Source organism: Eriocheir sinensis, chromosome 16 (assembly GCF_024679095.1).
Source record: "Eriocheir sinensis breed Jianghai 21 chromosome 16, ASM2467909v1, whole genome shotgun sequence".
Classification (NCBI taxonomy): domain Eukaryota; kingdom Metazoa; phylum Arthropoda; class Malacostraca; order Decapoda; family Varunidae; genus Eriocheir; species Eriocheir sinensis.
The window spans coordinates 10,458,984-10,475,507 of record NC_066524.1 but is presented as its reverse complement, the minus strand read 5'-3'; the positions used below and the strand labels follow the sequence as shown (position 1 = coordinate 10,475,507).

At 41.1% G+C, this 16,524-nt stretch overlaps 1 protein-coding gene across 4 annotated transcripts in view; it reads left to right on the top strand.

The window, feature by feature from the left end:
• The first annotated feature begins 886 nt into the window (after positions 1-886).
• LOC126999272 (proteoglycan 4-like) overlaps positions 887-16,524 on the top strand; it is an 18,830-nt gene continuing 3,192 nt past the window's right edge. The window contains exons 1-8 of one of the 4 annotated variants that reach the window (XM_050861673.1): positions 887-1,061; positions 2,661-2,819; positions 2,940-3,121; positions 6,020-6,157; positions 7,989-8,097; positions 9,046-9,152; positions 11,932-12,072; positions 13,119-13,328. In XM_050861673.1, coding sequence (XP_050717630.1) covers positions 2,696-2,819; positions 2,940-3,121; positions 6,020-6,157; positions 7,989-8,097; positions 9,046-9,152; positions 11,932-12,072; positions 13,119-13,328 — 1,011 coding nt within the window. In that variant the 5' untranslated portion in view covers positions 887-1,061; positions 2,661-2,695. Of the gene's footprint in view, positions 1,062-2,660; positions 3,122-6,019; positions 6,158-7,988; positions 8,098-9,045; positions 9,153-11,931; positions 12,073-13,118; positions 13,329-16,524 lie in introns of all 4 variants that reach the window. The other 3 variants (XM_050861672.1, XM_050861671.1, XM_050861670.1) reach the window with 3 other exon arrangements.

The window sequence follows — 16,524 nt, the reverse complement described above, 5'->3', positions numbered from 1 at the left end:
CTTGTTTCTGTACCATCTTAAAGTGCTCTTTGTTTCCATCCCCCGGTCCTCCATTCTTGATGGCCATTATCTTCAATTTTCTCCCTTATAGCTCCTTTATACTTAAGTTATTCCACTCTGTCTCTATTCCTTCCCTTGTCTTACATTTCTCGAGTTCCTTGCACCCCTGTGAGCTATCCGTACATGCCATATACACCTGTTTGGCCCACCTCTCTTCACTCATTGCTTCTATTTTCTTGAGGTAGCATAATTTTCCCTTTACTATTCTTTCGTTAAACGTGCTCCATCCCATCTCTCCCCTTAAAGCTTCCATTGCTGTGCTTCTTGGGGCACTTAAGCACCATCTCCCCATATTGTTATTATTTCTAGCTATAGTTTTCTGATGTCATCTTTCTACTACTACTTCTACGACTTAATTTCTACTACTGCTTCTTAGGTCCTCCACTCCTCCTCCTCTCGGTCTTCTCTTCTTATTAACACTTTCCTTCTCAATAGTACGTAATAACTTTCCAATTTTATGTTTGTTGCTGAAATCACTTATATTTTCACTTATTCAAGCATTTGTGCCCTTTTTTCCCAGCCATGCGTGGACATCAAGACCACCTCTCGGCTCCTGCAAATCATAACTGTTTTTTAATATTAGCTGTTAGTATTACAGAAAAATTAAAGCATGATAAAAATATAATATTGTGTTGTGTAAAGAGGGTACGGATTGAGACACAGCGGTACCAGCAGATTGTCGTACTCAGAACATCAGCCGTTTAAGAGCCAAAACTCTCGTACTCACACACTCATAACCTTATTCATTTAACGTTATTATTGAAATAGTTGATTATTGATGCTAATTTGTAAGAGTTACGGGTCAGAAACTGGAATATACGAGTACGATAATTTGGCACCGCAGCGGTCTGTACACACGTGGTGAGACTTGGCGGCGCGGCGTCTGCTGGCTGTCCTTCTTCGGGTCCTTCCTCTCCTGTCTCCCAGTGCTGTGTCCGCCGCTCACCCTCACCCCTCACAGCAACACCCACACAACCAAACACCCGAGAAACAACCGCAGTGTATGTATTTCCTGTCTAGTATTTCTTGTTTTAGGGATTTCATGTTATTTAGTTTCGTGTTTGTTATTACTTTTAGTAAATGTCTGTCCAGCTGGCCCGGGCTAGTGTTTGGTCCTTGTCGAGGTGTGCTTGCAGCCAGAAAAAAAGACCCGTGGTAATGGCTGGATGAGACATTCTTAGAGTTAAGGTGATAGGACGAGAAATGGGTTAACAGTGAGGTTGGTAGTGATGGGTAGAACAGACATTGGTGTATGTGTGTATTTACCTAAGTTGTGGTGAATGGGAGAGGTGATACGCTCGTACTGTCCCGTCTCTGTATCTCTATAATTCAACTTTGCCCTAAATTCATACTCTCAGAAGATTCCCTGGAAGAGGCCCTAGTGGGCCTGTGGCTTCAGTCTGGCAGCCACAACAACTGTTTGTTGGGTGCGTGTGGTGATTTGTGCCCTATAGTTGAAATTTTGATCCTGGCCTTTCCAGAATTTGTCCAGCCTGGATTCAAATGTTTCCACTGAGTCAGCACTCATCTCCCACTCTGGCAAATTGTTCCAGTTGTTCACTACACGGTTGGGAAACAAATACTGTCTGAGGTCCAGCCTAGCTCTCGTCTTGTAAATTTTCTTGGTATTCCCCCGTGTAGTGTTGTCAGCCCTCAACTCAAAGATTCCCTCAGTGCAGTCACTGTCGTATTTACCGGTGACAATCTTGAAGGTCTCAATTTGGTCTCCTCGGAATCTCCTGTATGCCAGTGTGGGCAGATCCGGCCTCCTCAGTCTCTCCTCATTGGGCAGGTCTATTCATGAATCGTCTTTGTGTGGACCACATCTTTGGTAGATTTCCAGAACGTCACCCGTGGGACATTGTTGGACGAAACTATTTTTGGTTAAGATTCGTTTTATTAATGTCACTCAAACTTGGACAAGAAATTCTGGGTGTTTTTTGATGCTGTTTATCATGGAGGTAGTATTTTTCTCTGGAAAACACTAAATGATTGACTTTTTAATGCCTTTTGTGGACCCACCGCTGCAACCGCAAAATAGGTTGCAGAGAGGTTCAACTTGGGGGACCCGTGGGAAAGGTAAAGGGAAGTCAGGGGTTTTGGGTGGGGGAGCATATTTAAACTACTCTAACTGAACTTTACATAACCTAACCTCTAACAGGGGGGCTTTGCTTCGCACCCCCTCCAAACCAGGGGGGGGCCCCCCCATATGTATATGCGACTTATTTCTGCGAAGAAGTATTTCTCGCAACACCGGCTGGACCGCCGCCAGAGGAGACTACACTTTCGTGAATATTATCCCCTATTTTCAGCAATAAAAAAATAGTCCTTGAATTTGATTTAAAAAGCATTTCCATGATTGTTGAACACTTGTAGAAAAGATATATGAAAAGCTAATGATGTTTCATAAGATAGGTAGTTTTTTTTCTATTCATCAAAATCTTTTAAAACTTATGCAATATTCTCACATCATTCATGTCTAAAAGATAAAAGTGAGTTAGATTTTTACGTCCAATAGTTTTGAAAATAGAAATCTACTGGACGGTCCTCATGACTTCCTGTGGTAAAAAAATAACTAAGTAACAATCTCTCACCCACAGAAATCACAGGAACAGGAACAAGGGCAGAGGCAGCCATGGTGAAGCCCGGAGCCAAGAAGCCAGGCCCTCCCAAGGTGAAGAAGTCGGGGCCTTTTAAGATCAAACAGACAGTCACGCTGAAACCCAAGAAGACAGGATCCCCAACGGCCAAGAAGACAGGTTCCCCAGCAGCTAAGAAGATAGGCTCCCTAGCGGCTAAGAAGACAGGCTCTCTAGCGGCTAAGAAGACAGGCTCCCCAGCGGCCAAGAAGACAGGGTCCCCTACGGCCAAGAAGACAGGCTCCCCAGCGGCCAAGAAGGCAGGCTCCCCAGCGGCCAAGAAGGCAGGCTCCCCAGCGGCCAAGAAGGCAGGCTCGTTGGTGCTCAAGAAGAAGAAAGGGTCCACCAAATTCCTCGCCCTCAAGAAGGCCAATGATGGACGGTTTCGCAAGAGGTCGGTGCAGAGGAGACAAGCCTTCAAGGTAAGGTCATGAGAGTTTAACAATGCAACCTGACCCCATACAGTGACCTAACCCCATACAGTAGACTCTGTTTAACATGAAAGAGCTACTAAAGAAATTTGAGCAAGTGGAGGTGTTATTTCAATTTGATTTATTGATTTTGGACTAGTGGGACTTTTTTTCTGTATGTATTTACCTAGTTGTAGTTTTACAGGGCTTGGGCTCATGCTCGTGTGGTCTGTCTCCATATCTGTATTTGTCCAGCTTTTCCTTAAAGTTATGCACACTCTTCGCCGATACTACATCCTCACTTAGTCTGTTCCAAACCTCTATGTTTCTTTTCTTGAAGCTATATTTCTTTGTCTCTCAAGCATCTTCCTTTTCTCAATTTTTTACTGTGTCCTCGTGTGTTGCTGGTGTTTCTTCCTTCTCTTAGTAGTAACTCCTCCTTGTGTACTTCTTCCATTTCAATCAATTATTTATAAATTTGTATTAGGTCTCCCCTTTCTCTTCTTTGTTCCAGTGTTGGTAGGTCCATTTCCTTTAACCTTTCTTCATATGACAATCCCTCCAGTTCTGGAACCATTTTTGTTGCCATCCTTTGTATTCTTTCTAGTTCCCTCATGTGTTTCTTATTATGGGGAGACCACACAGTTTCTGCATATTCCAATTTGGGTCTAATCATAGTGGCTATTATCTTTTTCTTCATATCCTTTCTTCTTTATCCATGTAGTGGAATGCTAATCCTATATTTCTTACCATTCTATATGTATCACCAAATATCCTATTAACATGACTCTCAGACTGTTGATTATCCTGTATTGTCACTCCCAGATCTCTCTTCTTGAACTTTTTTAAATATTTCTCCATCTCCCATTCTATATGTCCATTTTGGTCTCCCTTCACTCCCATTACATGACATTTCTTCACATTGAACTCCATCTCCCATTTCATACTCCAGTCCCAAATCTTATTCAGGTCCTCTTGCAGAATTTCAGTCTTTACTGTTTCTTATATGTCTCAGCAATTTCACATCATCTGCAAACAGGCTCATGTATCTGCTTACTTTCTCCGGCATATCATTTATATATACTAGGAAAAGTATTGGTGACAATACCGATCCTTGGGGCACTCCACTATCTACAATTCTCCATTCCGATTTCATGTCCTTTACCACTGTTCTCATCTCTCTTCCCCTTAAGTAACTTTCCATCCAGTTTTTCATTTTCCCTTTCAATCCTCCTTTATTTTCCAGCTTCCATAGTTGTCTTGTATGTGGAACTTTGTCAAAAGCCTTCTTCAGGTCCAAGTACACACAATCTACCCATCCATCCCTCTCCTGTGTTATGTCTGTCACTCTTGAGTAAAAGCTCAGTAAGTTTGTTACACATGAGCACCCTTTTCTAAAGCCATACTGTTTTTCTGTAATTACATTATGTTCTAGAAAATTCGTCCATTGTTTCTTTATGACTTTCTCGCATATTTTACAATGATACTGGTCTGTAATTCAGAGGTTCTTCCTTTTTCCCACTTTTATATATAGGGACCACCTCAGTCCTCTGCTATTCCTTTGGTAATTTACCAGTTGATATTGAGCATTTTATTATATTATATACCGGTCCAACCAGCTAATTTCTGCATTCTTTCAATATAAAACTTGAGGCTCCATCTGGTCCTATTGCTTTCCTCTTCCAGCTCCTCCATTATTTTATATATCTCCTCTTTAGTTACTATGACTTCATCCATTTGAACATTTATCTTGTCATCTTGTGGTTCATTGAATTGTGATTCTTTTGTAAAAACTTGCTGGAACCTTTTGTTTAGCAGCTCAGTCATGTCTTTAGGATCTTCGATTATCTTATTTACATCTTGCAGTCTATTTTTTTCCTTTGGTTTGATTTTTCCATTTATGAATCTATAAAACAGTTTAGGTTCTTCCTTGCACTTTTCAACAATATCCTTTTCATATCCTTTCTCTTCTTCTCTTCTTATTTTCACGTATTCATTTCTTGCTACCTTAAAATCTTCTTTATTCCTTTGATTCTTATTTCTTTTCAGTCTCTTCCACACTTTGTCTCTTTTTCCTTTGCATATGCACATCTTGCATTAAACCAATCCTTCTTTCCTTTTTCTTTGGGTTTATATAATGGGACATTTTTCATAACTCCTGTTTCATACGCCTCCATAAAAATATCATACTTTTCCTGCACCTCGCTTTTTCTCTTCAACTTTTCCCAGTCTAGCTCACCATAGTATTTCTTAAGATTTTCCATGTATGCCTTCCTATAGTTTCTCCTGTTTCTTTTATATGATTTGTCCCCCTCACTTCCTTCCTCCTCTGTTTCCATCTCTATTATCACGTGATCACTCTTTCCCAGGGGGCACCCATATCTTAGTTCATTTAACAAGTGCATTTCCTTTGTTAGCACCAGGTCCAGTCTTGCTGGTTCGTCATCACTCCTGTATCTTGTGTTTTCTGTCACCCACTGCATCAAGTTTTCCATAGTCAATGTGTGTGTGTGTGTGTGTGTGTGTGTGTGTGTGTGTGTGTGTGTGTGTGTGTGTTTGGAGTCAGCTCAAGGGCACTTTAAAAGAAAATCCTCAAAACATAATGTGCTAAATGGAGGGTCTACTGTATTATCTTTATTTATTTTCTGTGACAGTAAAGGAGGCAACTCAAGGGAAAAACAAAAAAATATGATGAAGCCCACATAATATCCCTCCCTAGGCCATTCCCTGGACAAATTTAATTCCCATCAACAGTCAGCTAGAACTGTTCCCTACGAGCTCACTACGCTATGAACAACTTTTACGGGTTAATGGCTACATCTACTATAGTACAGGTAGTCCTTGAGGTAGCCTTTTCTAATCTTAAGGACTTGAGAAGGGGTGTACGTAAGGGTGACTGGATTTTAACAGAGGGGCGAGGGCCTGGGGGAGAAGCGCGGTGTGGTGGTAATCTCCAACATCCCCCACGGCTTCTTCGAGGGCGAGATGGAGCGCTACTTCAGGCAGTTTGGAGTCCTGGAGAACATCAGACTCGTACGCAGCAAGAGGGTGAGTTGTCGTTTGTTGTTGTTGTCTTATGTTTATTTTATTTATTCATTTATTTTTTCGTGAGTGATTTTTTTCCTTGTTTTATTCGTTTATCTTTGTTCTTGTGCCTTTTCATTTTTTGTTTTCTTTCTATGTTGGTTTACTTTTTCATTTTTTCTCTTGTTTGAGCCACTGAGGTAGTTTGTCTCTTGTCATTGTTAACTTTTTTTTTGGTCATTGTTTATTTTGTACTTTTTTTGTCATTTTTAGTTGTCAGTGTTTATATGAATTTAGGTACAGTCGTGGGACATAAGTGTTGACAGTTTCCAAAAGGTTTTGGACGCCGCTAGCGAACTATCCAGTAGAGCTACATTCGAGTTATATGTGACGTGTGTGTGGGTGTGAGAGAGATATTATTATCAGGATTTTTCTTACGAAACTGTGACCATCAACTGCACGACGATTATGTTTCTTTAAAAAAATCTGTTATGAATGCTCGTTTCCACTAGTGCACGCTCTGTAAGATTTTCTGCATTCTATAAGCTAAATACTTGCTTGACTTTGGTCGTCAGTGTGCATTCTGGAGAGAGAGAGAGAGAGAGAGAGAGATTAATTTCTCTTAGGAAAAAAAAAGTTACTGCAAAACAATAGCCTAGTTTTCTTAAGGGGTTAAATCCATTATAATAACTTAGTATTCATAAATGCAAAGTAATAGCCTAGTTTCATAAATGCAAAAGAATTGCTTAGTATTCTTAAATGCAAAATAATAGCTTAGTATTCCTAAATGCATAATAGCCTACTAGTTTCATAAATGTGCCGGCTGGCATGGTCGATGACATCATTGCATAACATTGTCAAGCGAGAGTTAAATGGTGGTATCACTAAAAAAATTGAAAAAAATGTAAAGACATTTTCGTCGGCGAATTAAAAACTTGTTATCAGTGTGCACAACTGACAAATTCATATCCAATAAATCATGGAGAGTGTATATGTAGTGACATATCTGAACATTAGCCTCTTTTTTTGCGGTGTATATATTTTAAAGTCAAGGCCTGTGAACGAAACTCAGTGGAAAGTGTGTCAACACTCGGGTACCACAATTGTACCTCTGTTACATGTATATATTTGTTGATTCCTTCCTATTCTATTTAGTATTTATCATTCATCTTGCTTCTAACGCTGTGTCTGTTTATTTGCTGTCAATTTCACTCATTTATCAACTTTCTTTTTTCATTCATTCATTCATTCATTCATCTTTGATGCCTACTCCTAGGAGCTTCCACCAGGGGATGGCCACGGCAGAAGAGTTTCCATCTCTCTCTCCAGACACTCCCTCCTTGCCTGCTCAGAGTTCGTTTCACTCACTCCCAACACATACACTCTACCATTCGCAAAATTTTCTTTCAATCATCACTCCTCTTTTCTTCATCACCTAATCCATTCACATTAATAGACACCAGTCTCATGCACTCCTTTCTCTTCTGCCGCACTCTGGCCATTTTTTCATGGCCAAGATAAAGGTAAAAAATAAGTATGACCAGAGAAATTAATGATGAAAAGAAGTGAAGTTGGCAAAGGAAAGAATATAATTGAACCAGATAAGAATGAAGGAGAAATAATGATAAGCATGAGATGACTCACCATGAGAAAAAAAGACCCTAAAACCTACTCCATGTCACTGAGTCAGTCATGAAACAAAGAAAAATATGAGACAAGAGCAAGATGACTGATGACCTACTTTTTCTGTCTTCCCTTCTTCCCTACCCTACCCTTCTTGATAACTAATTTCTCATACCGTGTCTTCCCTTCCCGCTCCACCCTGCCCCTGCCCTGTCCTCCGCCACTTCCACAGACGGGGCAGAGCTGTGGATATGCCTACGTGGAGTTTGAGCACTACGAGGTGGCCAAGATTGTAGCCAAGTACATGGACGGCTACCTGACCTTCGGCAAGATTATGAAGTGTGAGTTGTGTTGGGGCTGCGGAGGGTGTAAAGGGCATTGGGTGTGCGAGTGTGGTGTATGGGTATTAGGGAGAACTGTGGGTGTGGGAAAGGGTGTGACTTAAGTATGTTAGGTGTTGGTGAGGGGTGTGGCTGTTGGGTATTGGGAAGGGTGTGACTGGTGTGTGCATATTGAGAATGACTATGGCTGTGGTGTGGGTGATGGTACTGGTAAGGGATGTGGTTGGGCAATGAAGGGGTGGCTGTGGTGTGTGGGATTTGCAAAGGGATGTGGGATGGCTGTGAAGGGTGTGGGTATAGGAAGGAGTGTGGCTGTGGTGTGTGGAAGGTGATGTTAATTTAAAGGGTGTGGCCGTGATCTTGTGTGTGGATGGCAGAAATTTGAATATCGGTTGGTGGAACTATTATATATCATGTAGAGGATGTTGTAATGATAGTAATAATAATGATAGCTTTATTTTTCTGGACATCGTGTGTGTGGATTCAGTGGTGTGGGTGGTGGTATGTGGATGTTAAGGGCAGATGTGCTGCTTAATTCATGTGTGTTAGTTGAGGTGTAAGAATGACAGACAGACAGATTTTGTTAGAATGAAGGGTATTCACACACACCCTTAACCCGGTAGCAGCGGGGATCAAGATTCTTAATGGTCCCTCTAAGCGAGAAAAATGAGTAAAAATCACCCCTCACACAAACCATTTCATAATATATGTCAAAGCATTTGTGATCAGTTTATGTATCATCTATTTTGGGGGGTTAAAATCATGGAACAAATTTCGCCCGTCGCTGCTACACGGTAAAGCCACAAATTTGGCCCGACGCTGCTACCGGGTTAAATGCCTGCCAAAACAACTCTTCTCAACACCCTTACTCCATCATTCTTTGCATAATTATATAAAGGTTTCATGCTGCTATACAGGTGTTACTTTCCCTCTCTCCCCCTCTCCCAGGTAAGATTCTTCCTCCTGAGGCGATAAACAGCAAGCTCTTCAGGGGCAAGGACATCAGACCCGACAACTGCCCCAAGCTGAATGTACGCAAGGGAGCCATCAAAAAGGTAGGCAACAGCTTGGGAAATGTTTACTAAAAAGCATTTGTCATTGCCTTGCCTTTGTTGCTTTGGGTTTTGTTCAGTAAGAGGAAGTAGGAACGAAGTATATCTTTGCTGTTACCTGCCTGGGAAGTAAAAGGCACATGGCTTGGTAGGAATTGATCAGTATATTTGTCATTGCCTTACCTTTGTTGCTTTGGCTTTTGTTCAGTAGTGGAAAGAAGGAATGAAATATGTCCTTGCTAATACCTGCCCAGCTATGCATAGAAAAGGAAAACTGGAAAGGAAAAGGCACACAGCTCAGTGGAAGATATTTAGTATATTTGTCATTGCTTTACCTATGTTTTTTTGGCTTTTGCTTGGTAAGGGAAAGAAGGAATAAATTGTATCCTTGCTATTACCTGCCCTGCTCTGGTCAGGAGAGAAACTGGGAAGGAAATGACACATAGTTTGGCAGAAAATATTTAGATGAGATTTTTTCGACATACCTTCGGTTCTATGTCTATTTGGCTTTGTTAAATAAGGGGGAGTAGGAATTATGTCCTTGCAATTACCTGCCCGCCTCTGGTTAGCAAAGAGAAACAAGAAGGGAAAAGCCACATACTGGTAGCTCACTGTGATCTGTGTAGCTAACTTTTCCATGTCATTTGTTCTTTTTAGTCAAAGTAAGCAGAGTAGGATATGTGTGCAAGTCTTTCCTAAGCCTTTCCAGTAAGATGGGAAAAGAAAAGGCTCATTGCTTAGTGGGAAATGTGTAGCTCATCATTTCCATATCATTTATTCGCCTCAGGCTTTGTTCAGTAAAAGGAAGCAGAACAGGAAATGTGTGTAAGACTTTTCAAATGCCTTCCAAGTAATATAGTAAAAGAAAAGGCCCATTGTCATCAGGAAATGTGTAGCTAACTGCCTGCTATGTCATGTTCTTACTTTGGCCTTTGTTCAGTAAAAGTAAGCAGAACAGGAAAGAGGTATGAGTTTGATACACCTACTAAAGATAACAGGAAAAAGAAAGGTTCATAGCTTTGTGGGAAATGTATAGCTAACCATTTTCCATGTCATTTGCTCACCTTCAGTTTTGTTCAGTAAAAGTAAGAATAAGAAATGTGTACAAGTTTCATATGCCTAGTTGCTTGCCAAGGAGTACGGGAAATAGAATTGCACACAGCTCAGTCGGTAATGTGCTGGTATCTGTTTTCCATGTTATTTGCTCTGTTCATTGGAAGTGATCAGAAGTCTTTCACAAACTTACCGCTTTCTCTTTTTGCCCTGGCTGTGTTTAGAGGAAGGAAGGAATATGAATAGACAGGCATGTTGCTCTACAGGAAGTGTATGTTACGTGATGTTTGTTGCGTTCTGTCCGCGTCCCCGTTGTTACTTATTGAGAACAGCTGAAGTAAAACACACATCTACTTGTCTCATTGTCTTGACTTTTTAGTAAGGGAGGAACAATTTGGAATAAATAGGCATGTTGCTTTGCAGGATATATGTTACATGGTGTTCGTCATTCGCTATTCTCGTCTCCATGTCTGGGGTGCTCGTTGAGGAAAGTGGAAGAAAAAAAAACAGTTCTGCTTGTCTTGTTGCCCTGGCTCTGTTTATCAGGGGAAGAAGGAAGAGGAATAGAAAAATTGTTTAGCTCTGCAGGAAATATATGCTATGCACTTGACATTTCATATCTTTGTCTCCCTGTCCAGGGTGGTTGATATGGAACGTTGAAGTAAATAACACCGTGCTTGTCTCTGCCTTGGCTGTGTTTAAGCCATCATCTGTCAATCAAGAATTAATCTAGAGCGAGCAAGAATTTCCCAAAATCTTGCGAAATTTTTGCATTTCTTGTTCTGGCATGTCAGATTTTCAAGGTGTCCTTTCAATTCTTGGCAAGAATTGGGGGTTCCACACAAGCGGTGGAGGGCTGGGTACGGCTAATTTCTTGCTGACGTCACAGGTAAACACACCAAGCTGCACTTCCTTTGGCCTATGACGATGACCATTTCCTGAGCTTCTTATGGGTAACTCTACCAAGTGGGGATGGATATAGATTTCACGAGGTTACTATTGTGTACTGCTGCACCACAGACCATTTTAAAGCATCACTAGGATAAGTAAGAACGTCCCGGTATGAAAACATCTTTGTCATCGTTAGAAACAAGAAAGTGAAACAATGCCATTTGTCAGTAATTTATAGAGTAAAAGGAAGTTTTAAGAAATGTTATAGTGCCAAGTAGCTAGGGAAATGTTGCTAATGAGCTGTGGATCTCGTAACTGTGACTAAATTAAAAAAAAACGCGTGTTGTCTGTGATTGAGTGACAAAATTAGAAATAGTGTTGGTTCATGTAGTCATATGGGCAAGAAAGAGCACTCTGATGGATCATGGGAGGGAGGTGCTAGACAGTCTTAAGACTGGGGTTGTTCTTGAATGCCAGATGTAGTAAGGGGAATAGGAATAGCAAAGTAGAAAAGGCACGTTGCTCTGCGGGAAATATATGCTATGTGCTTGTTGTTTCAAATCTTTGTCTCCATGTCCAGGGTGCTTGTTGAGGAAAGTTGAAGTACAAAAAACACCCTACTTGTCTCTTTGCCCTGTCTGTTTGTTACAAGAAATAGGAAAGGTACACAACCAATCTCTCTGGGGTGTTGTGAGCTAACTAATTGTGTTTTCCTTGCTTGGTTAAGTAAATGGAATTAGGAACACAAAATGTCCTTGATTGTTGGATTGTAAAGTTGTACATAAAAATTTCTTCACCTTATTACAAATAAAAATTATAAGCAATTGTTTTCCTGCAGCTGAACAAGACACGCACAGAGAAACAGATCCAGAGGAGGGTGGCCAGACTCACTTCCGCCTACACCAAGAAGACCAAGAAGCTGGAGGAGCTGGGTGTTTACATTCCCCTGCAGACCCTTATTGGCAAGCCCCCACAAAAGGTATGCAGAGAGGGAGAAAACTTGACACCTTGAACTTTGGAAACATGACCCCATAAATGTAGCTTGCTTCCTGTGCTTCATGCCCCACCTTATGATTGGGTTATTTTCTTGGAAAAGTGATCCTGAAGCAAAAGGATCATATAATAAACTAGAGGGGCAATGGAATGAGGCTAACAGTGATGCATTTCTGGACTCATAAATCATGTAACTGAAAACTCCTAGTACATAATAATATTTATTGGACTGCACTGTATCAAAATAATCCTGTACATTTGCATAAATAATTACATGATATAACATAAATAAGGACAAGTAGAAATCAAGTTGTTACTGGTTTATCTCTGCTTTAGTCTCCTCTGAGGCTCAGGGACATCATGGGCCAAGCCCATCACCCACTATCATCAGAGTTAAGAACATAAGAACACAGGAGTCTGCAAGAGGCCGGTAGGCCTGTACGAGGCAGCTCCCCTGAACCTAAGCTCCCGTGTAGCTCTCGTGCATCTAACCCCACCTAATATCGCTTTCCATGAATTTATCTAATCTATTTTTGAATGTGACAATTGTATTGGCACTCACCACATGACTGCTAAGCCTATTCCACTCATCCACTACCCTGTTTGTAAACCAGTTTTTGCCTATGTCCCTGTTGAATCTGAATTTATCCAGTTTAAACCCATTACTTCGTGTCCTACCCGGTTCTCTTACCAACAAAACCTTATGAATGTCTCCCTTATTAAAGCCTTCATTAAAGTTGGGTGGGGAGAATCTGTTATGCCTGCATGCTGACCACTTGGCCGCTGCCTCCCCTATATATCACAACTAGGTGCATACACATGTGAACATTGCATTGACTGAAAGCTGCATTGTTGTGCATGCGAAGTTGCAAACACACACACACACAGACAAGTGATAGTTGGCCTCTAGCCTGGAGCACTTGTGTTAATCTACCCATCAGGATGAGGAAGATGAGGGAGCTGGAGCGATGACTAAACTAACCATGTGGCTATTTTATGATTCTATTAACGTATTTCTCTTCAACACTACAGGAAGAAAAAGAAGGTGAAGAAGCAACCAAGCTAACCAACGGACACACTGCCTCAGAGGACAGCCCTTCAGAGGACAAGGAGGAAGACCAGACCAACCTCTCTTTCCCTGAGGATGTGTCTGATGTAGAGCCCAGCGAGGACATCAACTCTGAGCTTACTGAGGAGCAGAAGGGGGAGCTTATTGCTGAGAGAGAGGCACTGGCAGCATTGGTGTGTACTACTCTCTCTCTCGCACACACACACACACACACACACACACACACTTCAGTAGCTTATGGTTTATACCATTAGAACGAATTTACCATTTACTCTCAGGTGGTAAAGATGTGTGTGTGTGTAAGACTTCTTCACTCACTAATGGACTGCATTGGCTGTATGGGCAGTACCATGCGTAGCCACTCGGTGAACTGTCAGTGCAGTACTTTTCATAGAATTCAAGTTCTGTACTTGAGTGCATCTGAGGCTGCCTCCAGGATACAAGGCCTTGGTGCCACCACCGCTCAAAGCCAATGACTGCACACACTTTACTTCTTCCTGATTTCCTGACGCTACTATTTGACATGGAGAAAAACTGAAATCGGGTAGGAGTGAAGTGTGTGCAATCATCGGCTTGGAGCGATGGCGGTACCATGGCCGTATATCTCGGAGACAGTCTCAGACACACTCTAATCTATAACTTGAACTCTTTAGAGTTGAGTGACCATATGTGGCACTGCCTGTATAGCCAATATGGTCCATTAGTAATTAGGTTACCTATCATGATAAACTCATATATATATATATATATATATATATATATATATATATATATATATATATATATATATATATATATATATATATATATATATATATATATATATATATATATATATATATATATATATATATATATATTATATATATTATATATATATATATATATATATATATATATATATATATATATATATATATATATATATATATATATCTATATATATATATACGTACGTGGTTTAATCATGCTTGTTCTTGTGCTATTAAAGATAGAGAGGCAGCTCACAAAAGGTTCCAGAGCCTTCGAACTCCCGCTAACTATGACCTTTACATTTCAGCCCGGAATCATGCCAAATCTATTCTCCGACTTACCAAAACTTCTTTTATCAATAGAAAATGTCAACACCTTGCTTCTTCTAATTCTTCCTGTGACTTCTGGCATCTAGCCAAAAATATCTCCTCCAATTTCACTTCTTCCTTTTTCCCTCCTCTCCTTAACCCTGACGGCAGCACTGCCGTCTCATCTGTCTCTAAGGCTGAACTCTTCGCTCAAACTTTCTGTAAGAACTCCACCCTGGAGGATTCTGGGCATATTCATCCTACTCATCCCCCCTCTGACTCCTTTATGCCTGTTATTAAGATTCTTCCAAATGATGTTTTCTATGCCCTCTCTGGCCTCAACTCTCAGAAGGCTTATGGACCTGATGAAGTGCCTCCTGTTGTCCTTAAAAACTGTGCTTCCGTGCTAACACCCTGCCTGGTCAAACTCTTTCGTCTCTGCCTATCAACATCTACCTTTCCTTCCTGCTGGAAGTATGCCTTTGCACAGCCTGTGCCTAAGAAGGGTGACCGTTCCAATCCCTCAAACTACCACCCTATAGCTTTACTTTCCTGTCTATCTAAAGCTTTTGAATCAATCCTCAACCGGAAGATTCAAAAGCACCTTTCCACTTCTAACCTTCTATCTGATCGCCAGTATGGGTTCCACAAGGGGCGTTCTACTGGCGATCTTCTTGCTCTCTTAACTGACTCTTGGTCATCCTCTCTTTGCCGTTTCGGTGAAACTTTCTCTGTTGCGTTAGACATTTCGAAAGCTTTCGATAGAGTCTGGCACAAGTCTTTGCTTTCTAAACTGCCCTCTTTTGGATTCTATCCCTCTCTCTGTTCCTTTATCTCCAGTTTCCTTTCCGGCTGTTCTATCTCTGCGGTGGTAGACGGTCACTGTTCTTCCCCTAAACCTATCAACAGTGGTGTTCCACAGGGCTCTGTCCTATCACCCACTCTCTTCCTGTTATTCATCAATGATCTTTCCATAACAAACTGTCCTGTCCACTCATACGCCGACGACTCCACTCTGCATTATTCAACCTCTTTCAATAGAAGACCCTCTCAACAGGAAGTACACGACTCCAGACTGGAGGCTGCAGAACGCTTAACCTCAGACCTTGCTATCATTTCCGATTGGGGCAGAAGAAACTTTGTGTCCTTCAATGCCTCAAAAACTCAATTTCTCCACCTATCAACTCAACACAATCTTCCAAACACCTATCCCCTATTCTTCGACAACAGTCAGCTATCGCCATCTTCAACACTAAACATCCTCGGTCTATCTGTAACTCAAAATCTCAACTGGAAACTTCACATCTCTCTCGCTAAATCAGCTTCCTCGAGGTTGGGCGTTTTGTATCGTCTCCGCCAGTTCTTCTCCCCTGCACAGTTGCTCTCCATATACAGGGGCCTTGTCTGCCCTTGTATGGAGTATGCATCTCACATGTGGGGGGCTCCACTCACACAGCTCTTCTGGACAGAGTGGAGTGTAAGGCTCTTCATCTCATCAGCTCTACTCCTCCTACTGATAATCTTCTACCTCTTAAATTCCGTCGCAATGTTGCCTCTCTTTCTATCTTCTATCGATATTTCCACGCTGACTGCTCTTCTGAACTTGCTAACTGCATTCCTCCCCCCCTCCTGCGGCCCTGCTGCACTTGACTTTCTACTCATGCTCATCCCTATACTGTCCAAACCCCTTATGCAAGAGTTAACCAGCATCTTCACTCTTTCATCCCTCACGCTGGTAAACTCTGGAACAATCTTCCTTCATCTGTATTTCCTCCTGCCTACAACTTGAACGCTTTCAATAGAAGGGTATCAGGACACCTCCTCCCGAAATTGACCTCTCTTTTGGCCACCTCTTGTGATTCTTTTTTAGGAGCAGCGAGTAGCGGGCTTTTGTTTTTATTATCGTTTCCTTTTTTGTGCCCTTGAGCTGCCTCCTTTGTTGTAAAATATATATATATATATATATATATATATATATATATATATATATATATATATATATATATATATATATATATATATATATATATATATATATATACTATTGACTGATTCAACTTTCTCCATTGGCAAAGCTCTGTGTGTGTATTGGCTGTATTCTTCACTAGAAGATGTCAGCCAGTTATCACCAACTCCATAACCAATGGCAGCTTTTTTTAGGCTTGTGCTGTATATAGTATTACTAGCATAGCAGTTTAATGCGTTGGATGTAGCCATTAACCCATAAATTATAGAAGATAGGGAGTCATTAAATTATAGAAATAGGAAGTCAGTAGCAATGCTTATAAGCAAAAGTTAGAAAGACAGT